Source organism: Rhododendron vialii, chromosome 5a (genome assembly GCF_030253575.1).
Source record: "Rhododendron vialii isolate Sample 1 chromosome 5a, ASM3025357v1".
Taxonomy (NCBI): Eukaryota; Viridiplantae; Streptophyta; class Magnoliopsida; order Ericales; family Ericaceae; genus Rhododendron; species Rhododendron vialii.
In genome coordinates, this window is record NC_080561.1 from 42,811,447 (window position 1) to 42,830,480 (window position 19,034).

General features: G+C 37.9%; 3 protein-coding genes across 4 annotated transcripts; 2 read left to right on the forward strand and 1 right to left on the reverse strand.

The window, feature by feature from the left end:
- Positions 1-4,714: 4,714 nt before the first annotated feature.
- On the forward strand, positions 4,715-7,177 carry LOC131326179 (acid phosphatase 1). Of its 2 annotated transcripts, none has more exons than XM_058358819.1 (4): positions 4,715-5,111; positions 5,749-6,154; positions 6,306-6,518; positions 6,807-7,177. In XM_058358819.1, exons 2-4 carry the CDS (start codon positions 5,769-5,771, stop codon positions 7,009-7,011), a joined length of 804 nt encoding a protein of 267 aa, XP_058214802.1. In that variant the 5' UTR covers positions 4,715-5,111; positions 5,749-5,768; the 3' UTR covers positions 7,012-7,177. The 2 variants fall into 2 exon arrangements, with proteins under 2 accessions (XP_058214802.1, XP_058214803.1); XM_058358820.1 differs by having other exon boundaries at positions 4,715-5,041.
- Positions 7,178-8,412: 1,235 nt separating this feature from the next.
- On the reverse strand, positions 8,413-12,802 carry LOC131326180 (BTB/POZ domain-containing protein At3g08570). Its single transcript, XM_058358821.1, has 4 exons — positions 12,636-12,802; positions 11,372-11,438; positions 9,822-10,970; positions 8,413-9,304 (listed from the first exon to the last, which is right to left on the reverse strand). The coding sequence occupies exons 1-4, from the start codon at positions 12,707-12,709 to the stop codon at positions 8,780-8,782; spliced, it is 1,815 nt and encodes a 604-aa protein (XP_058214804.1). The 5' UTR covers positions 12,710-12,802; the 3' UTR covers positions 8,413-8,779.
- A 1,189-nt stretch (positions 12,803-13,991) lies between these two features.
- Positions 13,992-17,769, forward strand: LOC131326181 (DEAD-box ATP-dependent RNA helicase 10-like). The gene is made up of 6 exons (XM_058358822.1): positions 13,992-14,049; positions 15,238-15,346; positions 15,448-15,522; positions 16,055-16,201; positions 16,291-16,467; positions 17,733-17,769. The coding sequence occupies exons 2-6, from the start codon at positions 15,245-15,247 to the stop codon at positions 17,736-17,738; spliced, it is 507 nt and encodes a 168-aa protein (XP_058214805.1). The 5' UTR covers positions 13,992-14,049; positions 15,238-15,244; the 3' UTR covers positions 17,739-17,769.
- Positions 17,770-19,034: the final 1,265 nt, after the last annotated feature.

Genomic DNA, 19,034 nt, shown 5'->3' on the forward strand with positions numbered 1-19,034 from the left:
TATATGCATGGGATATGTACTCCTCCTACCGATCACACCCCGATCACTCATCTCTCATATATGTGTCGGTCTTACACATTTAATTATGAGATGAGCCTCGTACATATGTGGTCAGGGAGTGGTTGGTAGGAGCATTGGCAGAGCTATCCCCGGCCCCGGCTCCCCGAGCATTTGAGTTTTAAAATTTTTATTTTGCATATACCTGAACTTGAATATTATTGATCATTATTCGTGTATAACTACTTATAATCTTAATAATTTTGGTTTGATTTGATAAAAAATCAGTTATCTTATATTCTCATTTCTCAAATTCTTCACATGAATAGGAAAATAATCACATGACAATTGAAGCAACCTAACGAAAAAAAAAAAAATTGGTATACTTTAATTGTATTGGGCTAGAATCATTTCAATGTATAAATATAATACTAATATATTGGAAAGTAAAAACCTTATGATATAATAAGTATATATTTCAATAAAAAATATATCTATTAAGCTGGTTCTCCGGATTCAAAATTCTAGCTCCGCCACCGGATAGGAGTGCACCTAGACTTATTATTTTTGTTATTAGCTGATTCTTATATGCATGCCTGATAATGATGCCACTAAAATCGATAGATTCTACTAGTATTTGCGAATCAAACGTCAGCCAACCAAATTAATTCCCACTCATATACGTTTCATCCAATCTAAGGCAGTTGACTTTGTTTTAATTGTAATTTTACAAATTAACTGTGTGATTAGTATATACTCCATACAAAACAGGTATGGATGTTTCTTTTCCAGTGGATCCCGCCGTAACGTACGTCTGAATCACTTCCATCTAGCGTTTCCCACTTTTCAATTTCATAATGGAACAGACGTCAGACAAATGCAGTCATGATTATGGCTGCAAAACGAATCCAACTCTCATGAATAGGTAGAGCCTCCGTAGAGGCTCTGCTCGTTTAGTAATCGAATAAAGTTCTAGCTTGAATTTTAGACTCGTGTAGTAAATAAGTCGAATTCAACACTTTAAAGCTTTGTATAAACTTAGATCGTTTAATAAATGAACCGGGTTTGACTTGTTTACAAAAGAGCCGAGCTCGAGCTCAAGATTAGCAATTGTTTGCACCTCTAATAGTGGTCCTTTGTTTGGTGTGGTAGAAAGTGTAACAGTGCTGCGCACTTGATTGCTTCTCATTGTAGGGAGAGGAATCTTTTGAGTCTTTCGGGTTGTATTCCGCACTCTTTAGTTTCTGTTTTGTCCAAGGATGTCTTTTGAGCTGGGTTTTTTGGAATACAATGACATTTTAAAAAAAAAAAAAAATTAGTGATTGGGGAAAAAATTGAAATGGTCCATGTAGTTAAGTGTTTGTGTCAACTTAGTCCCTGTAGTTGTAATTTGCTTGATTTACACTCTGTACTTTTCATTTTGTTTCAACTTGGTCCAATTATTAACTGCCGTTAGTTCGCCGTTAGTCCTTTTAACAGCATAATCAAATGGCTCCCTTTTTTGAGGTTAAAACAGTAATTCTCTCATTCCCCTCTTGCCCTAATATTAGGGATGTGCACGGGTCGGGTTTGCTCCCGAACTCGACCAAACATGTCGGGTAACAAATGTTTTAGGCCTGCAAACCGAATCGAAAAGGGGTAAGAACTGTCCGTGAGCCCGATTCTTTACGTCGGGTCGGGTCCGACCAAAAATTGAATTAATCTTTATGAATTGGTCGGGTCGAGTAAGAAACACACCAACCTGGACCCCGAACCAAATCTAATTTTTAACAGAAAATAAACCTGTACTCTTCCGAACGACATGTTTGACCCCGCCTGAGACCCTTCGAGTCGGGTCGGGTTGGGTCCGTGGGTGAACGGATTTTTTGCACAAGCCTACCTAATATACCTCTGAACCAAAACACAACTCATTCTTTCATTCTCCATTGATAAAGGAGGCACTTGAGAAGAAATTTGGTTATAGTTTTCTGCAAAAAATTGCCCTCAAATTCAGCATTTTTATGATCAGCCATGAGGTAATATAACCACTGGTATTGTCTATCTGTTCAACTTGTGGACAAATACTGAGATGTCTTATTTTTCTGCATAGTGCTAAAAATGAATATAGAACCATGTCCAAAAGTCACAACATGATAAAGAACCATATCCAAAAGTCAGAATATTACATGAACTCATGGGTTGTTCGGCTAAATAAGTTAAGTGGCTTATTTTTTGTTCTTATTCAATTTTTTTCGCATTTGTTAATTTTTTGTCAATTTTCAGAGATTATTGCTTCGTTATGACGAGAGAAACCTAAAAAGTAAAAAATTACCATCGAAATCCATTTTTTTAATAAAGACGAAAAATTGGCTTATTGACTTATTTTTGTCTTTATTGGCTTATTTTTGTCTTGTTTTAAAAGAACTAACGGCGGACTAACGACAGTTAGCAATTGGACTAAATTGAAACAAAATGGAAAGTACAAAGTGTAAATCGAGTCAATTACAACTACAGGGACCAAGTTGACACAAACACTTAACTACAGGAACCATTTCGATTTTTTTCCCATAATGATTACACCATGTTTTTTTTTGTTTTTTTTATTAACTCATATATAGTGTCCCACCTAGCGTAGACACATCTCAACTAATTGTTAAAGGACTAATCTTATTTGTTCCGCACACCTCAGAAGCAAAACTCAAACTTACAGAATGGAAAAAATATTTATTTTTCAATGCAGCGAGTCGAGACCAGACTAGCTGCAGCTTGACTTATAGACGCACCAATTAATGCTTGTGTTTACGGTTGCATATACGGACGCGGATTACATATTTACCCACATGCATTTTAGAGTATTCAACAAGAGATGTTTGTTCCTATTTAGTATTTACGAGAAATAGATATATACAGCTCAGTACTTCCAACCCCACGTACGTACGTACGTACGGCACATATGATTCAAAATAATAATGCATATACACATCATCAATTAACATTAACATATAGACGGACGCTACGTATATGTCTCTGCAGACATGTCAATCAATTTGAAGGAGCTAGGACTTGAGTTAAGAGGGAGAATTTGGGCGGGCTTTAGGAATGGGCAACGCATTGCATGCGACACGGGGAAGAGGGTGGGGGGAGGGACTGGGTGGTGTGACGATTGTAATTCCACCATTTTTGAATCTGACTCTATTCCCACTTTAAGTTCGCCTTTGTTACTAGTAGTATAATTTATAAACAAATTAAGAAACACATGCACTACCACATCCAAACCACTCATGAATCATTGATCACCACCAACCCAACACCCCATTTTAAATTGCTCTCTGACTCTAAATTGCACTTTCATGCGAGATCAATCAGCTTTGTCGCTCAATTTTCAGGTACCAGTGTATATATATAAGGGTTCTAGAATTTTGAAACCCTCATTTTTAGTCTTTTTGGGGGGTCCAAAGCCCATACTTCTCTCACTTACCTTGTAAACCGGCCCTGCTAAGGCTCCAAACAAGCTCGTGTTAGCCCCATGCCATAACCACTTTCTTGGAGTGTCGTCATACATGACGCACCGAGTGCCATGTGACAATCATGTAAGCAAACCATCTCGATCTGATTAATGCGTGGACTCTCGGTCCTGATTCAGGTCAAACTTCCAACCTCCGATCTGTCCTAGCTTCATGGATCCTGGTGCTTGGGATTACAAGTGACGGATTGATCTTCAAGTTTGACCCAAGTTGACTTCTTTGTTATCTCTGTTGCTTACCCAACGTTGTAATAACAATTGAATGATGAAAAATATATGTAGCACAAACATAGAAGAAACTATAAAACATTAAAAACATATAAGAAATTAAAGACTTCGAAATTAAATGGGTTTTTTGAAATACCAAACCTAGCTAGCCCGACAATGGTGGCACATATAGGGTCAATAAATTTGGTGCTTAAAGACACCTCTTGAAGTACTCTCAGTTATTTAAAAAAACATTTGACCTTTCCAACTAAGTGATCCAAAAAGATTATCGATCCCACATCAAGTGCGAATTATGACACATGTAGATGGGGTAAGGGTTAAGGGGTGACGCACATAGTGCATGTACATGTGTTGCAGCAACTCATTAGCCGCTAGTGTATCACATAAGCAATGCCACATGATACCTAGAAGTACCAAATTGAAGAATTAATCAGCTAGTACTTTGAAGATAGAAAGAGAGAAGAAAGGGATACTCATTTTCAGAAGTGTTTAAGTACCTAAACCACAATGCGATTGACTATATATGTGCGTCCAGGCCCTCCACTAAAACCATAGAAAAGCTAGGGTCCAATAACAATGAATATATATAGACAACGATACTCATATACATTAATTAGGTCTGTTATCATATATAACTGGGTTTTCTTTTTACATGCTTGCATCCATCAGTATCTATCCAAGTTGACTACTTCTTCCTAATTAAAGAAATGGGAAGAAAACTCAACAGTGGGGAATGAGAATATACGATCCAGCAATTGGTCCTCCTCCTCCAACCAATTAAAGATAATGATGATGATCATGTTAAATTGAAAAGTTGTGGAATATTAATTGGCCGGCCTTAATTGTGGAGCCATGTGGCGCACGAAGAATAGTAACCAAATTGTGCATTAACAAGAAAAAGTATACCCTCCCCATATAGAAAATTCTGGAGCCCTTTTGTTTTAGTGTATATATATAAATCTAGCTAGAGTTTGGGTTTCTTAAGAATCGATCTCCGGCCAGTTGCAACTCCTAAGAAATATATATATCATCCCTTCCAACTCCCTCCCTCCCTGTAAAGTTAGTTATTCCTTGCCACCACCAGCCCAATTGTGCTATTCTTCGTGCTAGCTACCGTTCGCCCATAAGATTGTATCATGTCATCTATCGTCCATATGCATTCATCCATCGCCCATAAGATTCTTCTTCTCTAATTCTCTCTGAAGTAGTTTGCTCTCTCTCTCTCTCTCTCTCTCTCTCTCTCTCTCTCTCTCTCTCTCTCAACCAAATCGAGACCAGTGATGGTAATGGTCGCCTTATCATGGTAATCAAACGGTACATATCAAGATCAAGTGTTGCGTTCGTGAAATATTTGTGATCATTAATTACCGCCAAAAGAATTTAGGTAGGTTCAATCATTGTACGGTTCAATTTGAGCCATATATAGCTCAGAGATACAAACCAACATGTATCCATATTAGAAACAAATCAATTTGATTTTTAACATTGTAAATATTATGGTGTAACGACATCAGAAAGCTCATATAAATAGATACACAACAGCCGATATTATAAATATATCTCTTGTGCACGATGGACCAAAAATGGATAATTAGCTCAATTTTGTTAGGCTCCAATTAGAACCATGCAAATATAGCGATGCATCACATACAAGAAAAAACAAAATTCATGCGTGGATTCTTGAACGTTAGAAATTCATACAACGTCCCATTAATTGGTTAGTTGTATATAAATATAATATTACTCCCTTTGACCCAATTGGTGAAATCATTTGAAAGTACCATTTTCTTCTAAAAATTAAGCACTTTAGTGCGTAACTTGCTATATCTTTTTAATAAACTAATCTAAAGAACTGATTGAAAATTTTGAATTATATAAAAAGTTAAAAAAAATTATGCGCCAAAATACTTTATTCGTTGAACAAATCAGCTAGGGACGATTTTCCAAAAGAGACCAACATTTATGAGATGAATAGAGTAATTGCTAACATGTTTTTGAAAGGATTTCGATCCCTTTGACAGGTACGTAAGGGCGCGCGCGTATGATTTCAGCAGCGATGCAACAAATATGGGAGGTATTCATATTTCTCTTCTTCGCCACGTTCACAAAGTCGGTCTACACAAGGCCATGCGGGAGACCAAGCGCTCCGTTACCAGACGATAGCGCAAGCTATTGCTTGAGCTGGAGGCTGGGCGTGGAGGCAAACAACGTCCGTGCGTGGCGGACCACACCAACTCAGTGCCTGCGACACATTGAGAATTACATGACTGGTGGCCAATATGAGCGTGACCTAAACTTCATTATGGAGCATATTGAGAGTTATATTGATACGATTCAGCTCTCTGAGGATGGCTTGGATGCTTGGATCCTCGACGTGGACGATACCTGCATCTCTAATGTCTTTTACTACCGAGGCAAGCGTTTTGGGTACGTACCTGTACCTATATGGTTGATTGTACTTTTATATGGTCTCAAATTGGTAGCAATCATATTTATTCAAAAAATTTAAAAAGCAGTTTAATTTTTTGTTTTCCAAGATTTGCTCGATCGTTTTATATGTGTGTGTGTGTGTGGGCAGGTGTGATCCGTTTGATCCTGACGGGTTTAGGAAGTGGGCGTTGAGAGGAGAGTGCCCGGCGATACCAGCAGTTCAAGGGTTATTCGACAATTTGGTGGGAAGAGGATTTAAGGTGTTTCTGGTTACGGGTAGAGATGAAGAGACGCTGGGGCAGGCTACACTTGATAATTTGCACAAGCAGGGATTCATTGGTTATGAAAAGCTGATTATGAGGTACAATTAATCTTCATGCATGTATAACTTTTAGTATATTATTTTGGTTTTTAAGTAAAGTCGATAAATATTCATCTCATGCAGTCCATTTTTTTTATTTTTTTTCATGTTTTCAATATATATACATGTTCACACCGGCGCTAGGGGCTAAGGAACTAGCTAGCTAGAATCTTGACCCGTCGACCCTGTAGATAAATACTCATGATTCATATATATAGGAGTAATTCTGTATTTGTGTTCTTGATGAGGCCGGGCATACATATATGATATATGGTGATATGCGTGCAGGAGCGCAGCATACAGGGGACAAAGCGCGGTGGCATACAAGTCAGAAATAAGGAAGCAATTGGAAGGTGGTGGATCAGGTGGGGATATTGGTGCCGGTGGTTACAGAATATGGGGTAACGTTGGAGACCAGTGGAGTGATCTTCAAGGGAATTGTACGGGCAATCGGACTTTCAAACTTCCTAATCCCATGTACTTCGTTCCTTGAGGATTTTGGACTAGACTAGACTAGACTAAATTTAACTACCTAATTAAAGTGATCGATCACCCATTGTTGTCTGAACTCGATCGTGATTATGAATTAATATCATCGATGACTTCAATATATATATATATATCCAACTGTAAAAATAAAATAAAATGTCACATGTATCGATCGGAGTATATATACCATGAGTACTGGAAGCCTAGCTAGCTAATTGGTTCATGGAAATAATTAATATAAAGTATACAGAAGCTGATGTTTTGACTTTGTACAGGACGGACTTAATTAATGGGTACTGTCAAATAATGGATCTTAATTAATAATGGAACTTAAAAAAGAGCAATATTGTCGTAGTGATATGTATATATACAGTATTTTGGATATGATTGTTTCATGTACTACGTACGTGTCAACAACACAATGGTTGAATGGCCTCACTTTGCTCAGCAAAGGCTCCTTGGCTTTTTCCACCTCTGCTGCAGGCAAACATGCAGAATTCGATCTGTAAAGACAGCACAGCACAGCACAGCACAGCACAGTGCCTTTCATTTTCATTTTCCTCAATAGCATGCATGATGGCAGCAAGTTACTTTCTAGAACACAGAAGAGGAAATAGTTTGCTCATTTCCACGCTAAGAATATATATCCCTAGTCCCAAAGGCCTGTGGCCTATATTTGCTAACCATAGTCACTTTTCTTATCTTCTTGTTTGAGCATAACTTCTGCATTTTTCTTGACTTTTATTTTATTCTCTCTTTTTCCAGTGCGGTAAACAACTTATAGCTTAGCATGCAACAACCATTGTCTAAATAAAAAAAACATTGTCTGATTCGTGGCAAGAAGAATGTCGAACTGTATTTCTGTGATGACAATGCATACCTCAGGCAGTTCGGCCTGCCGGAAGAGAAAATGGTTAGTTGAATTGTGATTATTTGGGTTGGTCAACCCTTAACGAATAAAAATTGGCCTTTAGCCTCTGTATCTTGAGTGTTCATATTCACCAAATATTTCATGGTCATGGCCTGTGGGTAGACGTGGAATATGCGAATGCATGTATGCATTGGTGTGTAATAGATTTTTTCCTTACAATTCTACTCCTACAAAGTTTGCCCGGGAAGTAGAACCACAAAAAGAGGAAATGCTATGAGATAGTTATCCATAACCTTAGATCGCAAAGTCGACAACATTATTTCCCATCTTTGGCTGATGAATCGTCATAGTTGCAAGTTGAAGTACGGTAAACCAAAAAATGGTATGGTCCAATTACGTACCAACTCCCGAAAGAAAAGCAAAACTTAGTTTTTGATGTTATAGAGCTTCTTTTTTTTTTTTTTTTGTATAGCTTACAGATTTTCCTTAAGATTTGGTCCAGACAATGTCACCTACTGATTTTGCGCGTTGATGAAAAAAGTAGACAACGATTACATAGAACAGCAAGCAAAATTACATAGAAAATGAAGAAGATTGACCCTAACACTAGACCAATAAATCATATGTCAAAATACTTGACAAGTATGAATTCTGCTCCAAATTTTGATGTGAAAAGTTCTTGGTAGATCCCCCCCTAGTATGAATGCTGACATCATGTTCTGTTGGGTGTAAGATTGATTCAATTTCAGCAACCATAAAGAGGTGATAATACGCCCCACCATGGAATTTGAGCCTATGAACTGACATTTAACATCTACTGCAGTTCATGAAAAAGCCACTCATCTACCTCAAAAAAATGGAAAATTTCCCAGAATTGCTGAATTATAACTCAAACCTAATGCTAAGATAAAGAGTACCTCCGACTCCTTCCAGTTTTTCCTTCTGATGCCCTGGATTTCCTCCCGGATTGTTGCTGCTTTCCACCTCCTGGACCATGAAATATTCCTATTCTTCCAATCCCCTTAGAAATCGAAGTTAAAAACTTTTTCCCATTCCCTGACTTCTCCATCATCCCTTGTTTCATGACCACCTGTTCCTTTTCCAGTTCACTAAGCCTCACCCTCATTCTTGAAATCTCAAGCTTAAGTTCCCTATTCTCCCTCCTCAAAGAAGCATAATTATCCCTAGGGGACATGGCCGCACTAGGGATACCGCTGCTGATTTTCTGTGACAAGAATCCGTCTCCAGAACTCCCAGACACAGTGCTCTTAAGACGGAGCTGCTCATAGTAGAGAACCCTCACTGCCATGTGGACTGGGAGCCTGTCGTTCTGTGCAGCGTGATTTGAGGCTTCTTGAGAGAGCTTTTGGCAGTCTATGTATTTACAGAGCTGCTTACGTTCATGCTCTGGTAACATTGGATGGGCCTAATTGGGGAAAACAGGATATAACAGATCAAGTCAGACAATAAGAAGAAACTATTAAGAGCAGTCTAAATTTTGCAAGTTTCTGAGAAGACTTGGAGCTGCCTCCTAACTCCTAAGTCAATAAGCCGAGAAGTCCATTAAAATTTCAACTTTGCAAACAAAACAGAGTTTTAATAGAAGACCAAGGAATGATGCCACCATTTATTTGCTTTACATGCTTCCATTTTTCTGCTGTCAGAAGAAAACAGGCAACATGTTCTTGTTCTTGTCCAAAGAGAATTTGATGTGCACTGGACTTTGTTTTATTGTTTATAAGCATGGCTTCATTTGTTCCGTTAGCAAGGAAAACACTTGTTTTGTGTTTTCATTTTGGAGCCCGTTACAAAAACTACTCTCGAAGAAACAAAACATGCACCAAGCATGCCTTAGTTTATCAAAAATGTTGAGTGAATGAGATGGTCTTATAGCTCAACATAAAAAGTTAGCATTATGGAAAGAAAAAAATGCTTAAATTTACCTTCAGAAATATATCAACGGCTCTGTATAGCCCATCATCAATCACACGAGCATAGTCGGGCAGTATCTCAATTATTGCAGTGAACTTTTGTACACTGAGATACGGATCAGGAGCAATTTCTGCTAAATACGCATCAACAAGCCGTCCAACTTTCAGCACAGACCCATGGCTTGGAGAACCAAGGCCATCTGATTCATACCCACAATCATCATTTTCTTCCTCTTCAATCCGCTGCAGGAAATGCACCAATATCCTATGCACAGTATCCACATCAAACATGGAGTCACCAGCCTGAATGCACGGTATAAGCAGATCATCAAGCGGAACCATTTCCAACCTAAATGAAATCCTCCTCTCGAGCTCAAGCCTGCAAGCGAGGGTAGCATCAACCATGATTGCCATCCTCAACATCCCAAACAGAAAACTCAGCGGAATAGATGAACTCTTCTCTGTTGGCATAAGACTCACAAGAGTTTCCACAATTTCCCTCTGGGTGTTTTCCATGGCACCTGGATTTGTTCTAGCTGGGTTCCGGATTTGCTGTTTTCCAATACCCTTTAAAGAAACTTGAGCGTAGTGCATTAAAGACGCAACAATGCTATCTGATCGTACACCGGTTCTTCCCATAGCAGAGACAACTCTATGATAAAAGTCGATATTCAGTCCTGAGAGATCTTCGACCCACCAATCAATACATCCACCCTTTAATTCTGCAGATCCGCTTTCACAATCTAGACGGGATAAACCTGATACTAACTGCTCCCTACATGCGTTCACCGCAATGGCATTAACACACCTGTTTAAAATTCCTAACTCTTCTGCAATAGGAAGTAGTGTCTCACATGCGGAAAGAACTTCCACAGACTTTTCCAGACTTTGAACAACCACCTCATTCAGATAGGTTTCCGTTCGTTCGATGAGATTTACTTCGTAATAATCTTCAGTCATTTCCAAGAATTCTGCAGCACAGCGCAGATGTGATACATTTGAAGCAGTAACCTCAAAGTTCATGCCATAACAGAATTTTGCAGCTAGTTCAAATGTCCGGGCACCACCTGGTAAGTTACAGAGTTCCAACCTTGAAATATTAGAATCCTTAGCATCTGCCACCATTTTCCTAATCCTTCCACTTCGAGCTACCAGGGGAAACTTTTCATAAACGAGTACAAAGAGTAGACTTTGATTAGTCTTGGTAAAAGTCAGAAACAGTAGGAGTGATATGGATGTAGCTATAAGGAAACGAATCATTTCAAGCCATGCACATAGGAAGGTATAAATTCATTACCAATACTCGATACTTACAACAGGACTGTTATCAGAGTGCACATCAGCATGATTCCCGTATGTATTTTCATCTTTCATTGAAAAAGAAGTCATTCATGTTTAGATACACAAACTCTGTAAGACATTAGGGTCTTTGAGAACATATCGGTGCATTGAAGAAACCATGTATTCGTGTAATATGTGTCAATGTTTCCTTATGCATGAAGAGGAAGAACAATAAGTAAGAATAAATTTATTAAATTCTGCTACAAACTAAAAGAAGTTACCTTGTGAAGTAGAAAAGACTCTCCATCAACCACAACTGTAACATCCCCAGCAACATCTGCAAAAATACTGTGAACAAGCAAAAGAAAATCCTAAACCATCTTAGAACTTCCAATTGTGATTTTTTAGCATAAAAAGAGCTCATGCCTCGTAGCATAAACTTCAATCTTTATCAAATATCCAAGAAAGCCATTTACCATGATAAGAGAAAAGTAAAATATTCACAAAATAAGGTCATGACGTATATTAGCTTAATGGTTGCACAACTGTTCCATAGAAGCCGCAATGTACTACTCTAACATAGAGATTAATAAAGGAGTGACATATAAAGAGTTGTTAGAAACACAAGATGAAGACTCCACTATAGTTGGGACATACTAGACATCAAAAGCCAAATGCCCGAATCAAATGACAAAGTAAAAGGTATCCAAGGAAACCACACTTTGCACGCCGCCATAAATGCTTCAAAATTCTTTAGCCCTTTCTGTATAATCTATGGAAGTTGGCCAGTCAAAACTTTTCCGTATATACTATATATCCAGTCCAATGGAACCAGTCCAATGAACCGACTAATCCAGGACCACTCTCACCGTAACTAGTGGGGCCCAACAAAGCCAGGGCAAGAGTCTAACCAATAGAGTCAATATCTAGAAATATACACCTAAGCATAAATCTCAGTAAAAGGACTTTAAACCAATTCATTGGTTGGAAATTTGAACTGGTACTTCTAACTAGTAAAGAGCAAATAAAATGGGCGAAGAAGAGTATGAAAGAAACAGGATTAGACAACAATAGGACAATAACGACATTAAAACTCCAAAAATGGAAAGAAAGCATATAGGTTAGGTTGGAAATATGCTTGAAAACTGAATTTTGTCATTTTCATTTTCGACTAACTATCAGTTCCTCAAAGATGATAAAGCCTACAAATAGGAGTATAGTACAAAACTGATAGCACACCCAAGAATTAGGAAAACATCAAACCAGATCGAAGCGACAACAACTACACAATTACACCCACGTAAATTACATAATCAAGCCCGCCCATGTAGCCATTTTACATCATGCGCGTGTACATATATGTTAAGTCAGGTAATGCGCGCGAGCAAGAGCAGGAGGAGCAGGAGCGTGACCGTAAAAACGTTTTCCAAGGACATTCTAAACTACCAAAATTTGGGACAGAAGCTTAGTGTGAGGATCAAATGTGTGTATAAATATGCGCACACACACACATATACACACATTTAAGAGAGAGAATTTTGGTACCGGTTAGCAAATGAAGTGCAGAGGTTGGGAGTGGAAGAGCGGGTGAGAGAGGAGAGAGAATTCTCAGACACCATTTTGGTTCCTTGTTTCAACTTCACCTTGGAACAGCATCTGAAACTACTCAGGAGACAGATAATTTAGCACTGACAATGGAATGGAATGGAAATACAGGTACTCTCCATGTTACTACAGAGGGAATGTGAATGTTCGTCTTGAATTTACGACAATACCCTCTTGGAGCACGTCGATTTACAACAAAAAAGTGCACCTTTTCCTCCTCTTGCTGCAGAGTTTGCTTTTGCTTTTCATTCCTTTGTCTTGTACTAACCACTCCCAACCCCCAAAAAACAATTGATATATATATTTTTTATTTTGGTTTCTGATTCCCATCAGAAACAGAAGCCATGCGATCCTGTAAAAGAGTGGAGTTCGAAATTTCGAATCTGCCATAGACGTTACGGAAAAGCATCGACGGCGTGAGAATTTCCTTTGCATTTTCATTTCTTTCCTTTTTTATCAAGTCTACTTATTATAGGGTCACTGTAAAATTAGAATTTATGTGCTTCAGTTGACTAATTTTCAAATTTTACTCTAATGAGATGGGTAAAGTTTTCATTTTTCCTCTTTCCGTTTATTTTTTTTCTCTTGACGAAGTGAATAAAGTATCAACATATGGATTGAAATTGAGAAAAATTGATCCTACCTACAGATTGTCTTTTTCAAAAAAAGAATAATCTTTAGTAAATTTCTTAGGATTTTGGGTCATAATATTAAATTTTTTTATATCTCGTTCATCAATGTAAATGATTAATCTTAAAAAAATTTAATAATAGTGTGTTGAAGTTCAACCGACCAAATGTGTCCAAATCATAGAAAGAGATAGAGCCGCTAATTGCATGAGAAAATACATTGATTTACGAGTCTAACATTAATATATTTGCATCTTCCTTGCGTTCAATCATCTCATTGCCGTATGTGGAGTCCACCACAGGGTTGAACAACTCTTCAATGGCCAATGCAATTCTCAAAAGGGCTGGGAGCTGGCTGTCTGGTTATTAAGATGAAAGACAATGGGTATTTTGAGGAAGAGCTAAAGCTGCTGAAAGGAAGGTTGAACTGATGGGACAGAAAATTAGCACAGAAATCTAGAAAGAAGTCAATTATTAGCATGTGAAGCAACCTTGTGGGATTGGGGTTTGTGTGTCGGGAGAGATTATTCCATGCCCCCGGGGCATAGTCACGTGGTGTCCCGGGGCTTTCTGCACCACACATTTCATGGGATACTGAAATGTGTGGTGCAGAAAGCCTCGGGGCACCACGTGGCTATGCCCTTGGGGCATAGTATAATTTTTCGTGTGTCGGGTAGCAAATGCCGGATTGTGCAGCCTTGGTGGAGCCCTCCCAAGTTTAAAAGGTTGCTCAGTGGTCAAGTCCTGAAATTTAAAAATTTATTTCTTGTTAAAATTTCATATTTGAAATCTATCAGGTACTATCAATTATTTTAGCGTCAATTCATATAGTGTATATGCTTTGATTTCAAGTGAGGCCTCTATTAAGTGAACGATGAATTTATGCTCTGATTTTGTGGCGGGAGACTTTTTTATCAAAGGAAAAATGTCATGCAAGTTGTTAAATAATGTAAAAAGAGTGATCGGAGCATATTATTTATATAAAAATAAAGGGTATATATGATGGAACATTCAAAGTCCTCTGGCTAGTTTTTGACCAATAAGTCAAAGTAACTTATTAGTTTGTCTTTATTTTAAAAAAAAAATTGCATTTGTTAGTTTTATATCAAGTTATTGATTTTTCTCGGCGAGAGAAATCTAACTTTTGATCATAAAATTTTTTTTTTCTGATTTTTCTCGCCAAGAAGAATCAATAATCAACAAAAATTTGACACAAAATTAACAAATACAAATTTTCTTTGAATAAAAAAAAACCAAACCAGCCTAAGCCATGAAAATATTCTGGTATGGGTGTTTCATTTCCAGCCATGAATGGTCTAGACAAATATCACCCTCACCGACTATCGATAGAGGTTAATGAATGAGAACAAAAGGTGAGAACTACTTAACCCGAAATGAGTCATGAACAATCCATTTTGGGGATTTATGGTTCAAAATTGGGTCATATTCAAATATGCATTCACCTTTAAATTAAGGTTCATAGTGTTATAAGTTTCTCACACAAAAAAATTGAAATTTCATTGAATACAACACATTCGATAACTACACTGACCTCTTTTGCTGCATTTACCACGTATTGTTGCTTATTGTGTAAAGTGTATAAATACTCGTCGGACTTGTGTTATACACGTTAAGGGCACAAAGGACACAAATATGCCAATGACAAACGTGACTTCAATTTATTTTTAGAGTTTCGGGGTTACGCTTTAGAACAGGGGTGTAAATATTTCACAGTTTTTGTCTCTTCTTATGGATTCAAGAATTACCTATTTCGTTTGGATTAGTAGTTAACTAATCTCTTTGTGAATTCCACTACGTCATAAGCTGTAGAAAGAGTTGAGAGGGTTATAAGATTTTCATACTTTCTGTGAGGTTTTAACTTGACTAATTGTTTTTCTTGTGTTGATTACTAGTTCAAACATGGCAGAGGACGAACATGTACAACTGGTGAATTCATTCAATGATCTTGGACTATGTCTGTGTGAAGGTATCCAGAGGGCTTGTCTGAGGAATCCTGTGAAGGTATTCAAAGTTAACTACTGTATCTATCATTGCATCGTATACTGTTCTTAATTTTCCTCATTAGCTTCGTGACTAATGTTTTAAGTCGTAATTCCTTCCAGATTGAGGCTGCGTCTAAATATTCCACTGTTGGAACCGTAACGCAACTGTGTTGCTTCGTGCCTTCGAAGCACAAGGTTTCCTTCTATAGCATTTGTCTTGTCTTTCGTGTTTCGTGACTTTCGTCTTTTTGAAGATTTTGAGAATGAACGCCAACTAGGGCGTTGCTTTGTCCACATCATTTGTTTTGGATTTAAGGAGGAGTGACAATCTGCGAAATCAAGAGAAAAGGGAGGAAAAAGCGTGAATCTGTTTGTTTTATCCAACAGAAGTATAGTTGTTTAGGATATCCGTGAAACTGTTGTTCAAAGAGCAGGTAAGAAAAGACTTAAATTTGATCTGGACAATGCAGGAAAGATGAGACTTAAATCTACCGTTCTGCAGTGGTTAAAAAGCTTGCATTTAAAAACAAGAGGGATTGTTTCCAACCTTTCAAATCTATTGGGAAACTCTGTAGTCGCCTTTTATCCGTGAGAGGAACATGTTAGTGCATTGCTTGAGTACCAAGAACAGGTCCCAATTTGCATAGCCGAGGCAAGGTTTGCCTCTGTGATCACCTATCTTTATTGCATTTCTGTAGTTCTGAATTCATCTTTACTCTTGCCACAGGATTGCTATCTCGTATATCTTCTGACTGAGATGTCTGGAAGTACATCAATGGTTTTTACTCGAACAAGTGATTCAACATGCCTTTTGGCTCAAATGCTTCGAAACCTTGGGCTAAAAGCCATACAAATTTATGGTCAAATGAGCCAGGTACGTGTATGGATGTTTTGTATAGGTTGACTGCATAATTTGGTTTGCCTTGTCTTTTATAGTCAGTGGTCTTTTTCATCGCATCTTAGCATTCGCAGTATGCCCTCACCTTGTTTCATTCATGGCAAGCCAAAAGATTGGGAGGCTTAAAGAAGTTCAACGCTGGGAAGTGTAATATCCTTGTGTGCACTGATGTGGGCATGAGAGAGATTGACATTCGACGTGCGGATTTGGTTATCAATTATGATATCCCCTCAAATTCCAAGGTCAGGCTTCCTTAGTACTTCGTGTCTACAATTCTGTGTATGATATCTTATACCAGCCATTGCAACTGGAGTCTTCGCTGTTTTCCTGCTGCTGTTTCGGTGTGGGTTCGTATACTTTTGTAGTTTTGTACATTCATTATGGGCTTCTCCACTGAAGAACAATCTTTAATTTTCTAGCAATCTCCATAGACAATCTAGAGTTCATTTCAAAATAAGGTCTGACCTGGTGGAACAGTGTTATGTTTTGGTGGAAAGTTTTTTGTTTCTTCTTATGTTTTCAGTGGGACGCATTGTCTCAATTAGTTATCACAGTTTTTGATTGCATTTCAACTTTTAATTAAGACATGGACATGGGTTAGCTATTTGTTTGAGGTTGTAGTATGTGATCTTTCTGTCTCTCGCTTGTTCATTTATTCTTTACTTTTGAATATTTTTTTTTCTAGTGCTCCAACATTGTTACTTGATTTCTGACATTTTGCCAACTTTTGCTGTACTTATTTGATTGTTTTCGTATTGATTCTTGAAAACTCCTTGTTAGCCACAAGCATGCGCAGTCATCACGACAATTAATGTACTGTGGATGCTTATATCACCTATAACAGTAATGTAGGGAAACAAAGTTGTTGTCCTCTTATGATTTGATCATTCTTATTGTTTGTCACTTATGGAATGTTCTGCAGGATTACATACAACGAGTTGGAAGAACTGCTCAGGAAGGGCTAACGGGTGTTACAATCTCAATAGTCCAGTCAGTACGAAATCAAGTCATTTTTGCAGATTGAGAATCTTATTGGTAGGCAACCAATGTTAGAGTTGATATTATAGGGGTGTTCACAGTTCGGATGAAGAAGCTTATTCGTTCATATGGGTTTAAGAAGCATAGAAGTTAAACCTAGCTATTGAACCATGAAACCACATAGTAGAATGCACTAGGGGTTTTTTTCCGAAATCACAGTTCGAATGCTACTCCTATCATCACTTACTTGTTTTAAGTTGTGCGTACATTTTCACATTATAAACCTGATGAAATAGTAACCCTTTGGACCAAATTTATACTTCATCCACTTAAATATGATCATGTGTCGTCATTCAAATAGCAATAGAGTTAGTCATGGATTCATGAGGTCAAAACCATAACTCGAACCAAATGCCTTTGGTTTTCTATTTTGTGAGCGATTACCAAACCGCTCTACAATAAATCTGGTCCAAACCGTACATATCACTCTGGTGGACGATTTTATGGTTCGATCTTTTATTTTGGACAGCCGTAAATGTTAATCCATGGGCAAGTCTTCTTAAGACTCGCATTGTGTTTGTCTTTCAGGGAAGACGCTGGTGAGTTTTCCAGCTCAAGAAGAAGAAGTTTTGCTGCTGTTGGAGCGCTTCTCAGATGCCAGAAGAATATCCCAAATGGTATTAGGTTCTTAGCTTTTCTATTTTTTATATGCAGTTAGCTTGTCTACCAACTAATCACCTGGACTTAGAACACCTATTGTAGCAATTGGGATTTGGTACCTAGCGAGTGATTCCTCTGTTTTTGTCTAGGCAATTGATGCAGTGTCATCAAATATTGCTCTGGGATAATCGAGGAGAAAATTGAAAATGGAAGTGTCTAAGAAGTTTGTATCCACTAGAGAGACTTTTTTTAGAGTAAGTGATATCCACTGGCAGATTTTTTGGCATTCTGAACCCTATTTGGTCCAAGTAATATCCACTGATGCTTTGGCCTGGCATTTCTTGCCCCCTTCCTTGGTTGGGCACGGATGCCTTACCCGCCCACTCTTGATAATTCACCTTTTCACGGTAGGCAACGGCATCTTTTCAGCTGGAAAAGCGTCAGTGATTTTTAATAAGCGTAGGAAGCTAGAGCTATGAACCATCTAGAGGAAGAGCTCCTAGGACTCGAGCAAGAGAAGTGCCACCACTGTATGGTGTTTAGTCATCCCGCAAAAGCATGTCCCAAAGGTTATGTGGAAGCTGAAATGTGCATGCTTTGGATCTGCGCTCTAGCCCAAACAAGGACTGGAATCTAGAATTATTAGATAGTCAAAGCCAATTCGAGTGATGGTTAGCACCCAAGGAGTACTCGTTTCTGAAATATATGACACCGATTTACATTTACGTACTGAGCGAGAGTGAGGCTTCCTTTATAAGAAATACCGAAAGAGTTGGAGTGCCTTGAGAGCAAGCGCTATATGTGCTACAATTTGAAAGTGGTCAATCAATTATAGAAAAAATGTGATTGGTAGATTAATAGGTGCCACTAGAGCATAGGGTCCCTAGGTTGTTAAAGTAATTTTCTTTTCTATTTTCCTGGTAGCCCTTGAAAAATTTTCCCATTGCGTATTTAGTTTATAGTAGGAGTAGTTGTTTTTACTTTATTAACATTCTGGAAGAAACTAACTTCTTCATTGTTGCTTGTTACTGTTGTCCTTTGCTATTACTAATGTCCTTGTGAAATGTTTTATTAAGTATCAACCTCTTTTAATTTCTTTCTTCTTTTTTCAAACTTCTGTAGAAAATCAAAGAAATCTTGTCACAAGAAGAGGAAAGCAATCAAAGAAACT

Bases quoted from the DNA above. Each gene is read 5' to 3' on its own strand.
- LOC131326180 (XM_058358821.1), bottom strand. From the start codon at position 12,709: ATGGTGTCTGAGAATTCTCTCTCCTCTCTCACCCGCTCTTCCACTCCC. The intron at 10,971-11,371 runs GTAACTTCTTTT...GTTTATGAAAAG, and splicing joins AGTCTTTTCTACTTCACAAG to TTTCCCCTGGTAGCTCGAAG. The intron at 9,305-9,821 runs GTAAATTTAAGC...TTCCCCAATTAG, and splicing joins CCGTTGATATATTTCTGAAG to GCCCATCCAATGTTACCAGA.
- LOC131326179 (XM_058358819.1), top strand. From the start codon at position 5,769: ATGATTTCAGCAGCGATGCAACAAATATGGGAGGTATTCATATTTCTC. The intron at 6,155-6,305 runs GTACGTACCTGT...GTGTGTGGGCAG, and splicing joins TACCGAGGCAAGCGTTTTGG to GTGTGATCCGTTTGATCCTG. The intron at 6,519-6,806 runs GTACAATTAATC...ATATGCGTGCAG, and splicing joins TATGAAAAGCTGATTATGAG to GAGCGCAGCATACAGGGGAC.
- LOC131326181 (XM_058358822.1), top strand. From the start codon at position 15,245: ATGGCAGAGGACGAACATGTACAACTGGTGAATTCATTCAATGATCTT. The intron at 15,523-16,054 runs GTTTCCTTCTAT...CTCTTGCCACAG, and splicing joins TCGTGCCTTCGAAGCACAAG to GATTGCTATCTCGTATATCT. The intron at 16,202-16,290 runs GTACGTGTATGG...ATCGCATCTTAG, and splicing joins TTTATGGTCAAATGAGCCAG to CATTCGCAGTATGCCCTCAC.